Here is a 21731-nt window from a genome sequence, read left to right as displayed (position 1 = left end):
ACACTACCGAGATTGTAGTGATTGAAACCAAACCATGACAGCTGATTTGCAAGTCTAATCAGTTCTTTTTATTTTCAAAGGCTTTCTAGATTCATAGCACTTAACCACTGCTATGGAGTATCTCACGTAAGGCGGTCTCCACTCCGTATTTATTTTTGCAAAGCTCTCTGTCAGTGTAGCTCTTCCTTCAGTGAAAGAGTTGGTGAATGTGGCAGGGGGTGGGGGTATTATTTCTGTTTTGTGTTTTGTTAAGCTTGCATCAAGGGCTTTTCAAAAGTACAATAATAAATCCTCAGGTAGTACTGGGAATCAATACTTTACCTGTGAGACTGTTGGTTGGACCAGTACTTGAAAAGAGGAATGTTGTAATCAGTCAATATTTAGTTATATTATTGGAAACATGACAAATGAGTATAGACAAATGGTAATATATAATGGCTCATCTGTGTATTTAAGATACAGTATGTGATTGCTTTGTCCCCACTATTCTTTCCCATCAGCTGGTAGAATATTGTTCTAAGGCAACATTTGTACCCCATTTGTATAAAAAAATGCATGTAAAGTCTTCTAGTGTCCTGATAAAATACCATGTGCTTGAGAGGTGAAAGAACTTATATTTCTGCTTACTGATGTGCCCAAATTATATTTGCATGAACTGATCATTAAGTGGCTGTGGTTCCAGGGGTGTTGCTGAAAGAGTGGTCGTTCAGCAACAGACTGATGTGGTGTTTACCAGGTAACATGTACTCGCCTGATCCTTGGCATGACTTCCTATTGAATTTCTGCGTACTCCGTGTAACCCGGGTGTTAGCATGGTTCATTTCAGCTGAGTAAGTATAGTACAGACATTCCAGAGAGTTTATTAGTAAGCTGTATCCACACCTCACCGCTGGTTACTTGGGGCAGGCAGAAGCTCTGTGATTTTGGGGTATAACGTGCCGTGCTGCCTTCCAGCTGCACTGGAGGAGGGAGGGAGCGGAAAGCCTCTTCTGCAAGATCGCAGTAGCTTTGATCTGCAGAAGTGCAGCTCTTGAAGTGGTGACCCATTTAAAAACAAACAAACAAACGCCTCTATACTTTTCCCAAGAGGGAATATTTTAAATTTTAGGCTTGGCAGGAAAGCAAAGCATCCTCTCTTTTAACCCAGAATAGTTCACTTGCACAGCGCTTACTCCAAGAAGAAAGTTGCTGCCGATGATAAAAAAACTTCTGAACACCCCCTTTCTGCCCCTGCATTTTGCCATTTCTTTTATCTGTTCCAAATCCAACCCTTGCACTGTCCCGGGAGCGGTGGTGCAACGGCCCACGAGCGCGGTGAGGTGTGTATAAGGCTTAGAATACTGAACTGTAAACATTTTTGTTTCGGTGTCCTGTATGTGTATGTAGTAGTTTGGGTGTGTATATACAGTAGCGTTTCAAAGTGGGTGTATTGGTTAACCTATTCTTGGAAAATGGAAAAATATCCATGTTAAACTTGTTAGAAAGTTAGTGAGCTGCTCTGCTATATGCCTTAAGCAAATATTTACTCATCAGGTCTTTCTTTTTTACAGATTGCCATAGAATAAACTTTTTTTAAAAAAATACAAAAACAAAAAAGCTAAATGTTTTGGTATAATACATTTTCAGGTATCTTGTCTTTTGTGTAAGCCGCTGCGACGACCTCCCAGGTTATAGTAAAATTGTACAGTTTTTCAATTTCCCATACAAGTTTTCAGTTCTTATTTTAGTTGTAACAATAAAATTCTTTTTTTAAAGAACGGACATGAGAGTCTTATTGCTGCCCATCCTCTCTGGGCAAGAGCCACCGGCTCCTGCGCTGAACCCATTGCAGATCTGGGCTACCGTGATACGTGCTGAGGCTTCTTGTAGAGGCTTCTTTCGATGTTACTGCAAGAACTTGCTTGTAGGTTAGAGCTCTAGTAAAAAAGCGTAGGTAAAATAAGGATCTCTGCTGCCTCTGGTCTTCACTTCAAAATTTACCTGTTTAACCATTATGGCTCAGGAATCAGTGTAATATAAAAAAATGAAGTAACTCTCAAGCACAAATGTTTTCTGCAGGAGTTTCAGTTGTGCCTTAACATGAAACTGCAGTGGTTGGGAGACAGTCATTTATCAGTTCATGTTGCTGCAGCAAATTTCTATGTTGTTTGGATTTAAGTATTTTTCTTTATGTTTTCAAGGAAATCTCCAAATGGAGGTGAAGTGCTTGAAAAGGGAATTTCCAGCACTTCCACGAGGCAGTTTAGGACCAGCAGCAGGGGGTGTTATGCCGTCAGCTGACTGGGCCCCAGCTGTTGCCCGTTCCTCCTTCCCACGAAGGGGACAAGGAGAGGAGAGGGGCCTGGGGAAGTACAGAATCTACCAAAGCAGAACTTCTTCCCTCGCTTTTAAATAAATCCATAAATCATAATCAGAGTTCCAGCACAGAGAAGCAGGCTGTTAATTTTACTTCGCTGTGGAATAGGATGACCTAAAGCCCGTGGTCCTATTCAGGGCTCATCAGTGAAGAGTTCAGCTGTACAAACAAGCTGTGTGTTTCCAAACTAAATACCGACAGCGGAACAGTAGCTGCCTCTGTCTCAGCAGTGCACGCCTGAGCTTTCAACAGACAAAGCAGTGCAGTGCGTGCAGGACGTCCTGCAGATCCAGCCAAGGTGTGTGTGAATTTAGTATCTTAATTCCCTTTGGGGATTTATTGCCTTCTACCTACCCACGATGTTACCAGCACGTCAGCCTGAAATAACTTCCTGCAAGTGTTTCAAATGTTTTATTAGAATTTTAGAAAATAGTATGAAATCCAACAAATAAATATTGAATAGAAAAGCAATGTACATATAAAAAAATATATACACACATAAGCCACCCCCTTTCAAGTGTTTCACCTGAAGTCAGGCCCCTCTTTAGGGCGACCCTTCCACTACGTTACAAAAGTGTGGAGGGAAGAGCTTGGCACTGGGTGTGCAATTCTGAGCAGTGTGGATCTAGGACTAAAGGAACAAATTTAAAAGAAAAAACAGAACTACTCAGAGCCATCCCTACCTTCCTGCTGTAAACGGCCGAGGATACACTCTGCAGAGATCCCCGTCAGTCTTTGCCTGAACCTGTCCTAAGCTGTGATGATTATGAAGAAACTGGCTTTTGAAGCAACTTAATGGAACGAGAAAAGGAAACCACCAAGTAATGCTGCTCAGTTTTTCTACTGCGGATGGCAGTTGTTGATGTCAATGCCCTGCTGTCTGCGAGGTTTTAGGGGGACTTTGGGAAAGCGATCCCTTCTTTTTGAGAAGGCCAAATTATTAAAATGCTTTATGGGAAAACAGAACATATTGACTTTGAGAAGGGGCAGATAATTCCAGTGAGATGGGGATTTTAATTTAAGTGACAGCCTGGTTCCATGTTCTAAGAGTTCCTAATATTTATTTGTCCAGCACTTATTTCATGTGCAGACAAACAAGCAAATGTATTCCAGTCCACTTAGTGCAGACTGCAAACTCTTCCCCACTTTGGAAATAAGCCTGTACTCTGTCAGGATGCAGCAAGCCTAGAGCAGGGCATAAGTATACCAGACACTGATAAACAAAAGAAATAAACTCCTTGGGTACCCATATGTGGTTGTGAGGACAACAGGATTCAGCTCCTCTTATTCCACTATTAAAATACTGTGATTTCAATGTCAGCCTCTTGTATAGTTCCTCTTAACTCACAGCAAATCCTGTCCATTTTCTCAAAGGCTTGCCTTCCCTTTTCACCTATGGAGAAAGAAAATACATCTCAGTTAGAAACACCCTGAGAAAAGCAATACTTGAGAAACACTTCTGTTGTGACCTCGTTCAGAACTAATAAGAACTCTCAGAGATGTGCTTGTGGCTTCTAAAGGAAGAGTGTTCCGTGAACTGCTAGAAGCCACCATGGGAAATCAGGCCTTGCATAAACATTTCCACGTGAGCAATGATTTGGAGCATCACAGTTGGAAAACTTGTTTTGTAATACATGTGAATCTGAGTGTTTCTGTGAAGCAAGCCTGGAGTTCCCAAGAACTAAGCATGAATCTGAGTGGTTTTAGGAAGAACAAAACAGGGAAATTGCTATGTCATAGATAGACTGTAGATCCACTCTAGCAGCTGTGCATTTAGAATATTTAGCCCAGGCAATTCTCTTTGCCCTCAGCAGAAGCACAAATAAGGGACAGTAGCAAATTGGGAACACTGACATTCCATAAGCAGCTCAGCTCCACTGTAGATCTACTTAATTCAGTATAAACTCATGCTGTTTGTACTCTTCACCCCTCCAGTATTCAGAGTGGAACTATTTGAAGAAGAATAGAAGCATCAAAATTAGAAGTAACCAGTCAGTTTGTAGGCTAGAAGAGATTACCGGGTCTGAAGAGTCTGCTGTGGTTTTGGTATATAAAAGATCTCTAAATCAGTTTAGCTAGTGTGAGCCTGCAGGTTCAGGTGTCCTTTTTAAAAAAATTTAAGAAAACTGCTGATGCCAGTCCTACGGCTAAGAAGTGCTCCAGCAGCACTGTCAGCACTTGTCTGCCACCTTTTTAAAAAGTTTAATGGTTCTTAAAGCACTTTATCCTACAGGAATTTCCTTGGTCTGGTTCTACAACCTTTAATGGGAGCCTTCGGTTATTATATGTGGTACAAAGTTTACCTTAACGGTTCATGAAACATTCCCATTGTCCTAGGCATGTTCAGGCTGAATCTCAAACCTCTTCTGACTCTGTATTCTTTTCAATTACTTTTTCAGAATCTCTTTTAAAGCTGTACAAAAGACTTACCAAAGGATAGCGTCGTCTCCCTGGCCGCATTCCTAACTTCCTCTGTTTCCGACTGGCACAGGTGGGCAACCTGCTCAATACTCTCAATGCCCTGTTTAAGCAAAGAAAAATTTGCAACAGTAGCTTTTCAGCAAGCAGTTTGACCAATGTTTTTCACACGGCAAACACCTACACACTAACTCCCATCTCTTCTCACATCTGAATTCTACTGCGACCATTCTTTTCTCCCCCAACATATCAGCTTGCAGTCAGTTTTTCTGCACATGATTTCACCTCTGGGACCTTCCCTCCTGTTATAGTACATGAAAAAGTATAAAAGTTCCAGGGTACAGTTCCCTTCTGCAGTGCCGTTAAATTAGCACGAAGCAATTGGGACTTTGACTGGAAGAGTTAATGCAGGTTGCACAAGGGCAACAGTTGCTTCACAGATATGACTTTGAGAGTAAGACTGATTTGTGGAGTCTCTCCTGTGACGACCTGTCTGTAGAAACTGTACTCACAATAATCTCTTGCATGCAAACGGACCCATTACAGACCTGTGGCTATTAAAAGCTATAAATTTGTTCTCACAGTTTCTTATAATAGCAATGTAAATATTAATTTTATTTCCTGACTGTAGTCAGCTATTATTTAAAAAAAATATGAACTTCTTTAACTTTAAATTTCTATAGTTAAAGCCTTAGAACTGCCTCCATGCAGAGCTGACTGTTGCTCATTTTTCTCTCACGCTAGATATCCCCGCATCAGTCTCTGTTATCCTTCACCACTGACAATATTGTAGAAATTAGAAAACATCCTTTCTGCCATTGTACTGTGCCTGTCAGATCAAACTGGGACACTCTGAGAAGCCTGCAGCTCCCTCTGCCTGCTGCCTTTTGAACAATACCATTAATAGTTCAGAACTTTGGCAGCCAGAGAATTCATTAATTCCAAATAGGTGGAAGCTGAAAAAGTAACCCCACCAACTTAAAAATAAAAGCTAGATACACTTTTGCCTCTAGCAGTTTTGGCCAGACACAGAGCAAAAGTAGAGCTCTAATTACTTACTCTGAGGTTTTTAAGGGCCAAACATGCAGCTTGCTGAAGTCTTGCATCACAGTTAGCTAAAACATCAGTGTAAAAAAAGACAGCCTAAATGAAAGAAAAGAAAAAAATATAAGAAATGTAAGCATAACCATGCAGCTCAAACTCAGACTGACATTAGCACTGACTTAATTTGAATAAAGGATCTCAGCAAATCACTTGAGCACTGATGTAGTTCAGGTTCTAGTTAATAGATCAATGAAGTATGCAGAGGACAACAGTGTTATTCTAGGATAAACTGAGTTCCATGTATTTCAGCATCTATTTTGAAAAGCTAATAAGAACCGCAGTCCTTGCCTTTTCCCTGAAGTTCCTGTTTGCTGCTGCATGGGAGAGGCAGGATGTGGCTGCTTTGCTGACGCGGTGGTTGTCATCTAGCTGTAAAATCCCAAGTAGCCGTAAAGTCTGCGGTAGGGGTTGGAGTTTGTTCAGTCGCTTCCCTTTCAATTTCTTAAGAGTCTTCAGCCGCCCAGGGCACTGTAGCTCCTCAATCAGCATCACTGCAAGTGAAGAGACTCAGCTTTGCTTACTGACAAAGACATTATCAAGACAAGACAAACCTCTCTCTAATTCCATCTCCTTTAGCCACACACAGTTATTCACTAGGCCAATAAGTAGCCAAGTGTGGCAGGAAGCAAATCAGGATGACTGCCCCTTTGACCATCCTGTCTTCTTTCTCTGTCATTGTTTTATTTCCTCCTATGCCAAGACTGCCTGAAGAACGCAGCAAAGATTATTTCACAATATTAGTTCACAGGATGCAGCCAAGCCCTCATTCTTTTAGGACCCGGGTGCATCGAGTACAACATACGGAGCAACAAAACTCCTGCACCTTTGTCCTGAGGACAAGCACACTAATCTTAAAATATGGAAAATGCAATCAAGGAAATACTTTTAAAAGAAGAGAAAAGAGAAAAGCTTTTATCTTTCAAAAAATAAGAAACCAGGCACTGGATTGACAGATTCCATTTGAAGAGTATTCCAGGTCTCTTTCACTGGCTAGCAATGCACAAGTTTAGTCCCCCACCAGATGAGTCGGCTGCATCAAAATAAGACTGAAGATGGAGCCAATATCAGGAGTATTTTTAAAATCGTTCTTGTCTGATACAGACCAAGTTTTCGAGTGTTTTCATACGTTGGCTTCAGCAAGACACCAGCTACTTCGTGCTAAAAATGCACATTAGTAACTTCTGAAATTTTAATACTATTATGTGTGTCTGATTATAGCTGCTGTAGTCACACAAAGCTACAGGCATTTAGTCACTCCTTGAATCTAGCTGTAGAGTCCTGCCAACTTGGTTTCTGCTTTAACTTCTCAACACCACAGAACCCACTTTTTAGGGCACTGACCCATCCTTCACCCCCTTGTTTGGTTTCTACCTGGTTAAATAGAAGAGTCAAGCATGTCTTTTCTGTTCTAATTAAAACTGCATGGCCATAAGGGGAATTAAAATGGAAAGAAATTGTCAGTGCAATGGTTGGTCTGTTTCCTGCTCTGAACGCGTATCTTGAGCAGCAACCTTAGAGCAACAGTCAGGTGCTGGGCTTGTGAGCTCAAGCGAAGGAGTAAAGCACTGCCATTACCTTCTCTAGCAAGCTTTCCAAAGTGTTTCTCCAGGCTGGTAATGTGGTGTTTCTCCAGGTAGCTATAAAATTGGAATAAAGTAACTGGTTCTGTTTGGAGGTGCAGAGAGGGGAGCAACCCGTCACAGGTGATGATCTGCTCCAGCAGCCTCTGCAACACTGAAAGTAACAGAAAAGAACAAATAAGAAAATGAAAGGTTGGTTAGATGGAAACTGCTTAAAACAAGTAGCTAAGTTTTAGTTTATTTTTAAAATCTACAAGGACAATTTTTAGCCATGCAATAAAATGAAACCAGAGTGGCCTTGTGTTCAAGAAACAGACTAGTACCTGCTTCTAATTGACCGGGGTACTTTTCCTTCACTTTGAGCGTCAATGTGTATTTTAGTGCATGACGGAATCTTTCTGCTGAAGCAAACAAGATGCTGCCAGGCTCTGCAAGATCACTCCACATCTTCAGATAGTGCTTCTTCTTCTTAGTCTTCTGAACAACTGGGGAAAAATGTCATCATATTTTAGAAAGTCAGTGAGCTCTAGTGGATTTTGGATTCTACAAGAGAAATTAGGCACCAGATGGCATATCTAGAGATGTGTCAGCATAACTCGTATTTGCCTTATATAGATGGCTTTGTTCAAAGCTGCCAGTATTTTAACATCTGCAAGCATTGATTTCACCAAGCTTGGGCTGAGCTCCTAAACTGTCATTGTGAGACCTGAATGAGATGCCTCGCAGCTCTCCTGCCTCTCATTATTTGTTTTATGCCAGCATCTGAGTCAAGTTTCAGATGAATTTTCTGTGAGTTGAACTGTTTCCACTCCTGCCAACAAGAGATGTGCTGTTCCCAAGCATTTTAGAGATCCTGTCACACGTACTTTCACAAGTGGAGAACTCTGAATCTCAGTGCATGGGCTGAGGCAGGCTTTCTTTCGTTAAACACTTCAGAATAGCACTTTAAGCAATACCCTGTATTTTCTTGTTATCATTTAAACTCTGTCATTTCTCACTCTTACCTACAGCGATGTGCTCTGCATTTGAGACTCTTACATTTTCCTCATCATGTTATTCCAAAGGCCCTTTGGAGCCTTCCTCTAGAGAACAGTTTATTCTCACATCCTTCAGGATAAAATCTGTCAGCACATGCTTCCAACTAAAATTTGCATTCTTGCCGCTACATTTGCCAAGACAAGAACAAAAAGCCTACAAAGTCTCCCACTGTGCCTTTATCATTTTGTCATATCCAACAGTCAGTGGAATAATTCAGCAGCTGGAAGGCCTGAGATGGGAAAAACTGCACACCAAACTTTTCTTGCAAACGTGTACAGAAGTTGGGCTGTTTGCTTACTAAATGAGAGCACAGATATAAAGGAGGTCTTCATTAAGGCTACTCTGCTGCAAACTCCATCTATAAAATCCCTGTTTCTAAGACATACCAGTTAGACTACTATTCCTTTGAGCTAAATTTCTTCAAACCTTCTCCTTCATTGCAGGGGAAAAGAACCCAAACAACAAGCCCTGCTTTTTCTAAGACTCTAGATACAAAAGCTGTTTTAATTATGTGCATGTCTGTAAGGAATTTAGAATGAAACCCTGATGCTTCTGGGCAAGCTTGAGCAGAGTTACCTGTACCTCTCACATGCCTTGGAATAATCTAGGTACTCACTTTCTTCAACAGACATATCCAAGACATCACCCAGCACTCGCGTCTGCTCCGACACTTCTTCCAAAATGCTCTCCTGGACAACCTGGGCTACATTTGGTGACTTCAGTCTCTGAAATGCAACACGCTTATCTTAGTAGCTGAAACAAAGGCAGTATCGTGCTCAAGATGAGTGAGGATTTGTTTTAGAATCAAACTTCTAAAATGTGTGAGAAGACACACCAGCTGGTCTCAAAGGCCTCTTTTCCCATTGCATCATGGACGGGTCACTCCTGAGTGCAAAGCTGCTCAGCAGGACAGGATGAGTAAATTATATCACGCTGGAACAGGTTGTCCAGTATGTGACATATTTCTCTGTCCCTGTCCATTGACAGCTGTGTAGCAGATCAATACTAACTGTTGCACTGTCCCCTGCTGCCCATCCTCATCCAAGGTAATTCTTTGAGGATGATGTGCTTGAGCACTATAATTGAAATTTATTGAGGAGTAAGGTCTCAAGTGGAGAGAAGAGTTCTTTCTTGCCCGACATACTACCAGTTTCTTTCTAGTAGTAGCAGCCTTTTCATTCATTAAAAAATTGATGACCTGTTATCAATAGACAATTCAACCCAAAATCTGTTGTACTGCATCAGCAGCCTTCTTTGGGCACAAAGTTATTAGAGCTTCAACAAAACCCAGAGGTTTGTATGACACATTCTGTGCATACACATGTATACATTACATTTTCGGGACTCAATTTCTGTCTGAGTCTTTCTGCCTTTATAAAAGAACCAGCTATATACTCAGAATCCATTACAACCGGTGCCCTGGAAACCCATAGGTTGCTCCTTACCTGCAAAAGACCTTTGCACAGCTTTAGATGGGTTATCAAAAGTGTGTCTAAGTTGTCATCGCCAGTAGTTACATCTCTTGTTTCTGTTCTCATGTCACAGCTCAGGGACTGAAGTGCGTTGTCATTGTACGTGCTGTTAAAAAACAGGAAAAAGGAGTTAAAACATTACCTCATCACCAAATGAATATGAAGATGTGCAGTCTTAGTAGCATCCTTCATGCAAGTTGCAAAAGTACAAATCAGGTGGCATTTAACAGATAACACCATTTTTACTGCATTTAAAACACTCTCTAAAAACATAAGGACTTTATTTCTAAAACTCATTTCAGGACAGTAATACCAGATCACATGATCTCACAAAATCCCATTTTGGAGAATCAATACCAGGAACAGATGCTTCCAGGTAACAAACTGGCTGATTTGCAGCAGGTGAACCACAAAAGAAGAACCTCTAACAGACAAATTCCTTGATGTTACTCCCATTCAATGATACTGGGAGTGTAGTCTTTCAGGTTTGAGCTCATAGCTCTGTAATGCAAGTTTCAGTGCTACAAAACTTGCTAAATGCAAATTGAATTCAAAAGAAAGAATGGGTAGAACTCTGTAAATTACTCGTAGATCTCCCTCCCTAGTGCAGAACTGTTCAGCACCATCCTGATAAGCTTGTTTCCTGCAGTCTGTTTTCTAGCAGTCCTATACGTTCAGCTTTCCATCATGTCCTGGATGACCTACAGGAGCTCTGCACCGCTGTTACTTAGCCAAGTACAGTGTAATCAGCAAGCGTTCCCGGGATCAGCCCTCCTTACTGCTTTACCCTGCCACGAAGCACTGCAGACACCTACCTGGTACTGGCTGTTCTTATGCTTCCAAACAATGAGACCTCATCAGCACTACAATCAGCATTTAAAAAGTCAAAACTTTCCAGCACTGTCTCCACCATTAAACTTTCCATAGATGAATGTTTGTGGTGAACTGTCTTTAGCTGTTGGTGGAATGGAAGGAAAAATATCATTTGTAGTTATCAAGCCATTTTTCATAGGTTCTTTGTGGTTTTCAAGCCACTGTTAATAACAAATCAATTCGCTTTTCTGATTTTATTCATACGCACCAGGAAAGTTAGCTCTTGGCACAGCACTCCGATCCCAAAATAATGTTGGTAATTAAACTTTTTTAACAATATTAAACAATATGGTTTAATATTTTGAACACTCTATTCTTTGGATTTCTGTGACTGTTAAGTTTGGTATGAGAGCTGATTTTCTCTGCATCGTTGGCCATTACTGCCATTGTTTCAGATCTAGAAGTCTGTTGCATTCCAACATAGTATCCAAGAACTTCAATATTAACAGTGGATTTCCCAGGGCCACTAACTTTCTCCCCCTTGGAAAGGCTGGTTTGAGAGCACCTGGTCTGGTTTTTCTAATCTCTATTTTTAAAGTGGTTGCACTAGAATAGGAAGTCAGTGCAGTTTTGTTAATGTAATTTATTATCCCAGACACTAGATGAAGTCTTACAGCATCTTACTTTCCTAAGTTTGCACACTGGCTCCATGAACTACAATGCTAGCAAATTTGCCATCCAACCCACTGCTTGCAGATGGCTCTTCTCCAGGACCTTTCCGCTAGCAAAATAAATGTTTTCAAGCATCACAGGATTTGTCAGACAGACTGAACTGCCTGCAAAAGCTAGGTGATCCTGGAGAAACATTCGGTTTGATGAACTGATCCAGTCATCTCGAGGTATACTAAATCTGAAAAATATCAAAAAACATCTGAAACAAACCAAAAGGCAGAAGCTTTGACATAAAACTCAGATTCTGCTTAGCCAAGACTGGTTTCCCTTTTGACTGTATGCAGCTTCTTAATTTCTTTTTCCAGATGATGGATCTGCACACAGCATTTGAAGGCTGCTTCTGTGCCTCATAGTGCTCCTAGCGCTCAAGGCTGCCTTTTCTGAGTAGTGCCTGACCTCTGCTGGCCAAACTTACTTTTGGGGAACATGCCAAGGATACATAATTAAATCAAATCTACCACAGGGTCACAGGACCTCTACAGTTTTAGGCATAACAGTGAAAGCTTAACCATCTACCAAGAGTAAAACACTACCATACCTTTAATTTATCCCTCAGAGATGAAACCTGATATTCCAATTTCTCCAGCTGGGCTTGCCCCACATCATGTAATTTCAGCAAATTTAACACTTCTTGGAGAGTCTTATCAATTGACTTTGTATGCCCATCTAGTTTTAGGTCATTTGCAGAATTCAGGCTTTTCTTACTTTCTTCTTGCTCTGTCAGACGGCGATTTTTGGTCTGGTTGAAAGAATCTCTACTAGCTTTGTGACGATTCAGAAAACTAGATGGGTTACTTGGAAATCCATCCACACACGGAGTCTTCTTCAGGATATCTAGAGTTGTGTGATTTGGAAGAGGATGCTGTCGCTCTTCTGCACAAATCTCTTGAATAATCACCGATGGCAACATCCCATGGTCTAGAGCTGGAGTTGTATTTCTGGATTCTGTCCCTTTCTGATCCTCAGAGCTGAACGAGTCGGCCTCACTAGTCTCTGCAGGATTGTGAAGACTGCTCCTTCCATGCATGTCAAAATCACAGGCAGCCAAGTAGCTCAATATGCTGGGAGGCTGAGCTTCATCAATTACATCCCCTTGGCTTTGCCTTTGTTGCAAAACAGACTGCAGCAAACAGATTCATAGTGAGCACATTAAAAAGCGTGAGATACCACCTAAGATAGAGAGCTACATTTTCCTTTTCTTGGAAACGTATGAACCCAAACTGGTCAAAATCACAGCGCTCTTCTGCACAAGGGAGCCAGGCCAACTTAGGCTGGACAAGAGAAACTATTGAAACAAAGCATTAAGACCCTACTGGATGAACTAAGTGGAACAGCAGTAACTGTTCTTTAGATGTCTCAGATGAAAGTTACCAAGACAGCTAAAAAATTATTCTGGAAAAATAAAGTTGCCAAGCAGCTTTTGCGTTACATCATCTCAGGACAGGATGTGAAAACAGTGCTTAGAGGAAACGTTCATTTTTAGGAGTCCAACATAACTCTGGTCAAATAATAAACATTTCTGAAGACCGTATATTCTGCTGCCTTGGTGAAGCAATGCCAAACCTGACTTAGACTTAATGTCAGAGGTACACATACATATATGGTGTTGTCAGTATTTGAGACATGTGGCAGAATTAACAGGATTGTACAAAAAAGCAACCATTAAAACACAGCCATCTTTAATGAACGAGAAAGAGGACAGAGTTTTCTATTCTCCTGGGCTACGCTTGGCAAAAAAATGGGGCTGAGGAAGAGGTTTATTTCACATAGCATCTCTAAGGCATCGTCCTGCTCCACAGCTTTCCAGACACATTGGTTCCTAACTTGATTCCCACCACAGATTATCAGAGCAGATGCCCAGATCATTGCTATTTGTTTTACCTAACAAAGGGTTTTTTTTTTAATTTTATAATCTGAAATGGAATTCAAAATAACTCAATAAACTCACCAGGTAGTATTTTTCTCTGAAGCTGGGAGTATTTGGTGGGGTCCAGTTGTATAATGAGCTCTTCCTGCTACCCACAGAAAATTTGGCAGTGGTTCCAGGTGACAAAAACAAGTTCTCAGTATCAAAGGGGCTGTAGCAGAAGACACAAAGGCCTAAGTATCAGTAAGACCAGAAAGCACAGAAATGTTTAGCAGCAGGAACACCTGTTGGGATTTGAACTGTCCTATTTATTAAACAACACAGGGAGTAAGAGGAAAGAGAGACTGCCTCTCTGACCAATATCTATTATCGCACCAGCAGAGCAAGATGTAGGTGAAAAGGTAGTGACTTCACACAGAATTCTCGATGCACTTTAGACAGAGACCTGTGCCACAGTCTTTTAAAGAGAAGCCCAACCAGCCAAAAGTCTGAAGTGCTCTCCACCCTTTCACAGAGTCCTACCCACAGCCACCAGACAGCTAGTGAGACATACACCATGCTAGACAGGGAAGAAATAGAATACATGTAATAAGGGAAAAGTCATTAATTTCCATCCTGCAGAGCACATACCACATGGAAAAGTCACTAAAGAAGCGTCATTATGACTTCAAATATTGATAAATAACCCCTTTGGCCGGCAGAGGAAGCGTGCACAGTGGAATACAGCAGGTTATGTGGTTCATCCAGTCATGGATAAGTCCAGTTATACCCCAGAGGACACTGGCTATGCTCTACAAGAGTTTTACAAGCCCGGTTCTAAAGAATTCCTAATTACCTAGTACATCACAACCATTAATTTCCCAGCTCCTTTACAAAGCAGTCTAAGGAAACTTGGATGAACGGTCTCTCAAAATGCAACTCAGCTACCCAGAAGAGGAAAAATATTTGAAGTTAAATAAAGCAATTTTGTTTTTTCTGTATGTTACTTTTGTTCCCCACTGATATGCCTTGTGGAACCAGAAGAAAGTTTGTTTTCCCACTTAAGCACTGGCATTTTGTAAAAAAAAAGTGAATTGCTGACAACAAATAAGTAATCTCATAGATAGGAATGGAATGATCAAACAGTAGGATAAAGTCAGTGGCATTTAGCTGTACAATACAGAACCTCTAGAAGTCTGAAAAGATCCAAACAATTATTAGGACTAATCAGGTACTGGTAAATGAACTTCTGCTCTTTAGCAAAAGTTGAAAAGCAGAGGTTCCATTCTCTCTAGCACCTCATGTTGCACAGGGACAATTCCCAACAGCATCCTGCAGTGCAATACACCACTGTCTGTCTCAGTCGGGGGGTAATACTCTGTGAGCTTCCCTAATACAGGTTAATTGGCTAAATTAACCAGTGTCACCCAGCTGGGGTTCATCAAACAGGCCAGTTCCACGAAGTCACATTAACAACCATCTGCGTTGTCTCACTACAGGGAAAATAAATTTAGTTTCTGACAGCAAGAGCCTTTTAGCCCAAGCCTGCTATGTTTACTGATGGAAGCAAAATACTCCCATCCGCGGCATTTCTTAAGAAGAGTCACAGGAAACTGTTCCTCAGATTTTTCATTTTTAGCTTTTAATATAGCAATGCAGCGATGCAGTAATGCAAAGTGACACTTTGGAGAAAAGGGACAGGAATAACAAACTAAATCTGTTTTGCCTCTTTGACGATTATTAAAACCTTCCAGTAAAACACAGCTATTCAGCTGCTCTCCAGAGAAGCACACACTCCCTATTACTGCAAGATAACAAGTTAAGAGAGAGAAATGAAGGGTGAAGAAAAGAATGAAGCCTACTCTAAAGCATCTATTTTCTCTTGATTGTAAGCTGTTTGGCATGGCTCATCATCTCATTCTGCATTTGTACAGTAAACAAAATAACACACTGGGATAGATCAATGAATCCAACTCTCCCAGCACCTTGACATTGACAGAAGCCAGCAGGCGACATTCAGGAGAAAAACATAGGAAATAAGTCAGATATAGCAGGCTTTTCCTAGACACATACTCAAATTTGAGCCAATCCATAGATCTGTAACACAGCAGACTCTACACACTGCCTATAGCCTTTAACTGTCACACGCTTTTCCTTAGTTTGCCTTGTCACTTCTTGAAATCACTGACACAAAATCTCTGTGTAGGACAAAAGTATGCAGAAATCTCATCAGTTAACTTTACATTATGGAACAAGTACTTTGACGTGGGGAAGGTCTCTGCGGCTGCTCTGAGAGAGACAATGCCTAATATTTCCTTTCCAATACAATGCTATTCATCAACAACTCTTCAAGTCTGAAAGATTCTACAGAAACACAGAAGTGGCCTCACTTCTCTGATCATCTTTGTTGTCCCCATTTGATTTCCACATTGCCAAACACACTGGCCTTTGGTTGTGTGTCCTTGTTAAGGCAAACATAAATACAGCACATAACTCTCCACTAGCCTGCCTTAACACCGCTTTGGGACTTCAGGCCCAAAACACACCTGTCCAGCCTAATCCCAGAGCTCCTGTTTCCTAGACTGAATCTCCCATGAGATGTGAAGCTTTGCATCCACATATATTCAGAGGTGCCTCAGCTTTGACAGAACTGAGCACGGATTCCCAGGGAGATGTCATTTTTGTCATAACCAAACATATGGAGGGATGAAATACTCAAGAATTCTACCATTTCCCTCACCTTGCTCCATTTTTTCTGTTTGATGTGTGAGGAGGACACTTCCTGCTTTGTGTTGTACTCAGAGGAATACAAGTAATCAGGCAGGGCATATAAGTCTTCATGAGAGCTGAAGTCAACTCAGTCTTCGCCCAGACGACCTGCATTCCTATCTCCCACTGCCAAGACTATGCCCTAATTACTCACTTCTGTCCAGTCACTCCATGTATTAAATACCACCAGGCCAGAAGGGTTCTTGGAGGATAGCCCTATCTGAATCCCACTACCGAGCCTGTGAATCCAGACTTGCATTAACACAAAAACAATTCTGGTCAACGGGATTGGACTTGCTGTAACTCACAAGATTTCTTTTTTCCTGATAGAACACAGGTGAAAACATAGAGATGTATTGATGGACTATTTTCTAAAGATACCTGCATGAGTAACTACCTAGTCACGTAAGCTTTCAGCTGTAAGAGCAAGACTGTCAGGAGGTACGTACCAAAAAAACCCAGACTTTCCTTTTTTATTCTCCCTGAAGGTTTTTTCTCCTATTCCACAACTCCTTGTGAGCCAAGCCAACAAACACTCAAAGGGGGCAGAATTTACTAGAGTGGTTCTGGCTGGATGGTACGCTTAGATCCCACTACAGGGTGCTAGTGCTAACTGAAGTTCTGAAAATAGAGTACAGGCTTTCTCTTTGTCCTTCATGAGAGTCAGAATTCAGACTGCTGATTAGGTTGGCAAAAAACCTCAAAGTCCTCTGCCAAACCAGCCAACAAAGCTGTTCTGCAACAGGCCCAAGCTCATTCACGCTCCTCATGGCATAATCTATAAAGGAGTTGAAGGAAGTTTTGTTAAAGCCCAGAAGACTAGTAGCCTATTTAAAGAAGATATACATTTTGAAGTGGATGTGTGATCTACATTTGGATTTCTCACAAAGCTTGTCTAGATTGAAAGCTTGCCTCTCAAGGAAGTTTGGACAAATCAGCTCGACTTCTTTAGTTATACTTAAATTAAAGCAAAAAGCAGCTGCCATTTTGACTGGTCTATCTCTGAAAATAACAATACCCTGAGTTATCACCACACAACTTCTCCTTCCTGTAAACAACTTCACAAAACAGGCTGTCAAAGAGGAGGAGCCTGCCAGTTCTGTGCAGAAGTGCTCTGGAGAAACCACTTGGTAGGATACCAACACATTTCACAAAACTTAAACACAGCAGACATACAGCCAGAGTTTTCTCATACGCTGAGAAATTCCAAGTGGGGATTAACACCCGAAGAAAATGCGTCACCACTAACCCTGCTCTCAGCTCAGCTGTCGCCAACTCTAAAAGCTGGGTGATGGTTGTCCAAAATGCCACAGAAGCGCTCATCTCGCCAGTCAAAAGCTGCACTCTGAGCTGTGAGGTACTGCAACAATCAAGTGTCAACACAATTCGAGTCATTTTTCTAAAAAAATTAGTCACAAATAATTTCCTTTGGAGATTTAGGCTATTATTTGAGAAACTATGCCATATCCCAGAACAGGTTTGCCTCATACAGTCCTTTTGGAAGAACAGCTTACTTGAGTAATCATTTATGAAGGTCACTGACAGAGAGGAAAGGCAAGCAAGTAGATCCAGCAAAAGCAAATGTAGTGAATCTGTTAGATGCCATTTGTGTTGTTTAACAAGAAAAGAGCAGAAGCGATCTCTTCCAGACTCCACTATGAATGTGCCGTCTCTCAGTACGGTGCCTGCCAGATTTTATACCCAGTTCAATAAAGAAAGTATGTGCCCTTCACTGCACAAGCAAAGTTTCCGAAGAGGTTGGGCTTGAAGTTAGGGAAAGAGGGACTTCCCTCATAAGAAAAGAATCTCTGCAGGCAGAGGATTCTGCCTCCAGTCCTTTCTGCTCTGAAACTGCATATAGAGCTTTTGATTGTTTCTCATCCAGACGAAAGGCGATGCAAGTTTTGGTGGCGTATTTGTTGCAGGATGAGAGATGGCAAATAAAGGCATCAGACTTTGCAGAGGAGGTATAAGAGCTCATATACCCTTCTATGCCCCTCTTCTTCTTTCCCCCATACTAAGACAAGCAAATGTCAAAACCACACAGTATTTCAATTTGCTTCATTTAAAGGGTCTGTCATTTTAAGAGCTTTAAAAATTATATAATGCAACTTGAACTATCCCCCTCCTCACAGTTTTCAGTAACTCTACCATGAATGTCTCTGCTTTAAGATTCAAATGGGAATACATACGCAGCTATGCACAAGTAAGAGGAAGTTTCATAGGGCACATAACGCAAGATCACAGCATGCTTCTGGTATGAGGCTTTGTTACCCAACTAATTAGTGTCTCACCTTCTCAAATAAGAAACAGAGGCCTCAAGAGTCTCAGAGCAGCTGCAACAACCTCAAAAAAACCTATATTCTGATGCCCATTCTTAGATTTCAGGAAGAAAGTGTCACAAACAAAGGTGAGGGCAGAACTCTGCAGTGCAAGTTTATTTCTCATTGACTTAGAACAATGTGCGCATTTGAACAGAGTTGTCAGATGTTGCCAAGAGTCACGTTTCAGCCCAATTGCATGTACAAGTCAACAGCAAATTTCAAGAACCACAGCGTATACAAAAGACATTTGGAAAACAGCATGTTGATCAATAAAGCTTCCCTTTCTCCAAACCTTGAAATGTAACCTGAAACCAGTTTATCAAAACTTGAGCAGGAACTGCAACAGAAAACTCTTGTCGCATTTCTTCTGTTAGTAGTTTAAAAGACAATGACAAGATTTGAGTCAAATGATGCTTCCAAAGGTAATTAAAAGTAGAAACAGGTTATAAAGAACTGAAAAAATCAAGTCTGATTGTAAAATACATTTGGTTACTTTACCCTAAGGGCAGGGAAACTTTTACTGAAAATCTGTTTGACTCTTGGATGCGTTTGGCAGATCACACATTCAAACTTTATTATTTGGGGGTAATCTTTAATAAAACAAGAAATCAGCATGGCCAGAGAAGAAGAGTTATATAAGGCTGGGTCATAGGCCTGGCCTGCAAGGCACAGCTCCCTGCCCTTCCTAAAACTACACAATGTTCAATTTCTTCTTTTCCTGGAAAGAGCCTAGATCCACAAGTCATCACAAAGTGGCCTTTCAAGAAGGTCCTTATCATGGAGGCATGTTCAAATGCCTCCTCTCCGTGTTTGGTTAGGAAGAACCGAGGACTGCAGTAAGCCATATACAAAAGTACGAGTGTCTGGTGTTTAGTTGGGCACTTCACTAATAGGGCTGGATTTAACCCCTGCACAGTAGTAAATGTAAGCAGATTAAAAAGTTTTGATTTGCTGCAGGCAAGACTCTCAGTATGGACCGAGTCTCATAAAGAAGAAATAAACAGTACTACTCAAAATATACAGTGGCATGCCTAGAGTGAGGAAAAAGTTCCAGTGCAGCATGCACAAAAGTGAGAATTTGCTTTTAATAACATCAGTAATCCACTACAAAAAAATCAGTTTACAAATTTAAATTATAAAACAATTTAAGAAATCACAGGCATCACAAAAATATTCAGCTATTTCAAAAGTGCATCTGTAATCAAGCTTCCCTGTAGTGCACAAAGAGGCCTTATGTCAGTAACTGTAATCATAGTGCAAATATAAATGTGCTAAGTTTTTGGAAAAGCTTAATTTTTAGCAAATTGTTGCCTGGTAATACCGGCTGTCCTAAAATTTCAACTATTAATTTTTTCATTGTGTCTAGAGGCTGCTATTTTCAGTTTGATTTCATCATCTTTAAGATTATTGTTCATGTTTCATAGACGTACATACATTGCTTAGAGCTAGACTTAAATGTTCACTCTGAAGAGTAGTAAGCTAAGTAGAAGTCTACTAGTCAGTTCACATGGCTAGCCACGGCTCTGGTAACATCAACAAAGAACTGAGGCATCATAGAAACAGCTTGTGTCCCTGCTCCTGCCCACAGAGTCAGAGATCAGGCACAGGAGTTGGGATTGCTGTGAGGAAGCATATGGCTGCTATCTATCCTGCACCTGCTCTGCAAATAGGAAAGAGGACAATGTTGTATGCTACTAAGTGACACTATTTCCAATTTTTAGCCCCAGGTTTTTTCCATTCAAAGCTGTACTTACTTCCAGAGAACCTCCAGCTGTAACTTGATGGTGCCCAGCTCAGTTATGTCCACAACGATTGCCTGAGGCTTGGTTGTAAAGAAGTTTATGCTGTCGCATGTCACGACACCAACTAAAATAGTGGCCAGTCCTCGCAGCTCTGTCACCTGTAGGGACAAACATATCCATTTTCATCTTACCAGATGATCCCAAGTCACGTGCATAGAAAGAAGAACAGCCCAGGCTCAGATCTGCTCCAAGGACCACAACAAAGATTCAGTTCTGGGCTCCTAAACTGTCTTGAGCCAATATCCCCACAAAGACTATGCCATAAGTGGTGAGGAAAGGAGTTATGCGAGTTGGGGAGAGAGAGCTATAACAGCACTTCTGACAACAGAACTTGGTAGACTATGATTTTAAGAAAAAATAGTCTTAAATTTGGAAATTCTAGCTCTGGAACACATATAAGTAGTTATCATTTATAGTACAGAGTCTTACGTATTAGAATAAAACTGTCATATATATATTTATGACAGAGAAGTATACTGGCTTGCCTACACCAGGCTATTTCAGCTCTCAATTGCCTAAAGGATCTGGACGCACAACTGCCTGCATCCAGTGTGACCCTTCTAACTGTCCTGAGTTCAGCCATGGACCAAAATCAAAACCTGTGTCAGCTCTACAGGCAGCTCCGAGATTGCAACCAATGCAGTTACAGGCCTGGTTTTTGCCCAGTCTGGCACTTTGTTTCTTCACTTACTTCAAAAAAAAAAAAACAAAACCCAAAACAAACACAACATCATCTAGTCAAACATTTGCTATAAAAACACACTTCCAGCTGAAGACCAAATTGCGCTAGATGTACATAGAGCATCAGACTCAGGGCAGAAATTTAGCAGAAGTACCTAAAATCCATTTCAGGAATTAGTTGTATGTCTACATCTCCTTTAAGAGCTAGTGAGAGAGTTTTGTTGCCAGGCTTCTCCTGGAACGCTCTTTGGCACTGCTCAATTTTATTTTTTTTTTTTTTTTAAAACTTGCTATGTATTTGTACTGGGTGAAGAATATTAAATACAAAGCGGAAAGAGCAGGAGGGTGTGGAGAACAGTCAGTAGACTTTCATAAGCTGAGAAAAAGAGTAAAACTATCACTGTCATACAAAGCAATACAAGTTTTTACAGTTATTGTGGGGAAAGAAGGACATTAATTAGCCTCCCATCTGATCTTCATTGTGAAGTGGCAGCACAAAATCACATTATAAGCACAATTCCAAGGGCTGTGCTGGCAAGATGCACAGAGTCTCTCCTATGTAACCCAGTCCTTGTTGCCAGATAGGAGGGGAACATTGCAATAGCTGCTTTAACACAGCTGCCAGAACTTGAAACCCTGTGCTGGCACGGCATCTGAGTAGAATAGGATCCAGCACTGCTTTCAGTCTCAGCTCTTTTTAGGTTGACAAGAGTCATTCTGCAGAGTCCAGCCCATGAAAGACTCCTGGCTGCAGTGGAAATGCTGTTTAAAGATTAACTCCACCTTCTAGGTAAGT

At 41.1% G+C, this 21731-nt stretch overlaps 1 protein-coding gene across 12 annotated transcripts in view; it reads right to left on the bottom strand.

Moving 5' to 3' along the window:
- Nucleotides 1-2740: 2740 nt before the first annotated feature.
- RIPOR3 (RIPOR family member 3) overlaps nucleotides 2741-21731 on the bottom strand; it is a 53255-nt gene continuing 34264 nt past the window's right edge. For all 12 annotated transcript variants that reach the window (XM_054081541.1, XM_054081534.1, XM_054081542.1 and 9 more), the window contains 12 exons: nucleotides 20207-20352; nucleotides 13462-13591; nucleotides 12052-12633; nucleotides 10784-10923; nucleotides 9942-10074; nucleotides 9113-9221; nucleotides 7782-7943; nucleotides 7454-7612; nucleotides 6167-6369; nucleotides 5834-5917; nucleotides 4787-4877; nucleotides 2741-3749 (listed from right to left, as the gene is read on the bottom strand). In XM_054081541.1, the coding sequence (XP_053937516.1) occupies nucleotides 3652-3749; nucleotides 4787-4877; nucleotides 5834-5917; nucleotides 6167-6369; nucleotides 7454-7612; nucleotides 7782-7943; nucleotides 9113-9221; nucleotides 9942-10074; nucleotides 10784-10923; nucleotides 12052-12633; nucleotides 13462-13591; nucleotides 20207-20352 (2037 nt within the window). In that variant the 3' untranslated portion in view covers nucleotides 2741-3651. The remainder of the gene's footprint in view (nucleotides 3750-4786; nucleotides 4878-5833; nucleotides 5918-6166; nucleotides 6370-7453; nucleotides 7613-7781; nucleotides 7944-9112; nucleotides 9222-9941; nucleotides 10075-10783; nucleotides 10924-12051; nucleotides 12634-13461; nucleotides 13592-20206; nucleotides 20353-21731) is intronic.

Source organism: Cuculus canorus, chromosome 16 (genome assembly GCF_017976375.1).
Source record: "Cuculus canorus isolate bCucCan1 chromosome 16, bCucCan1.pri, whole genome shotgun sequence".
Taxonomy (NCBI): Eukaryota; Metazoa; Chordata; class Aves; order Cuculiformes; family Cuculidae; genus Cuculus; species Cuculus canorus.
Note: the sequence above shows the minus strand (reverse complement) of the source record. Positions and strands in the feature narration are given on the sequence as shown.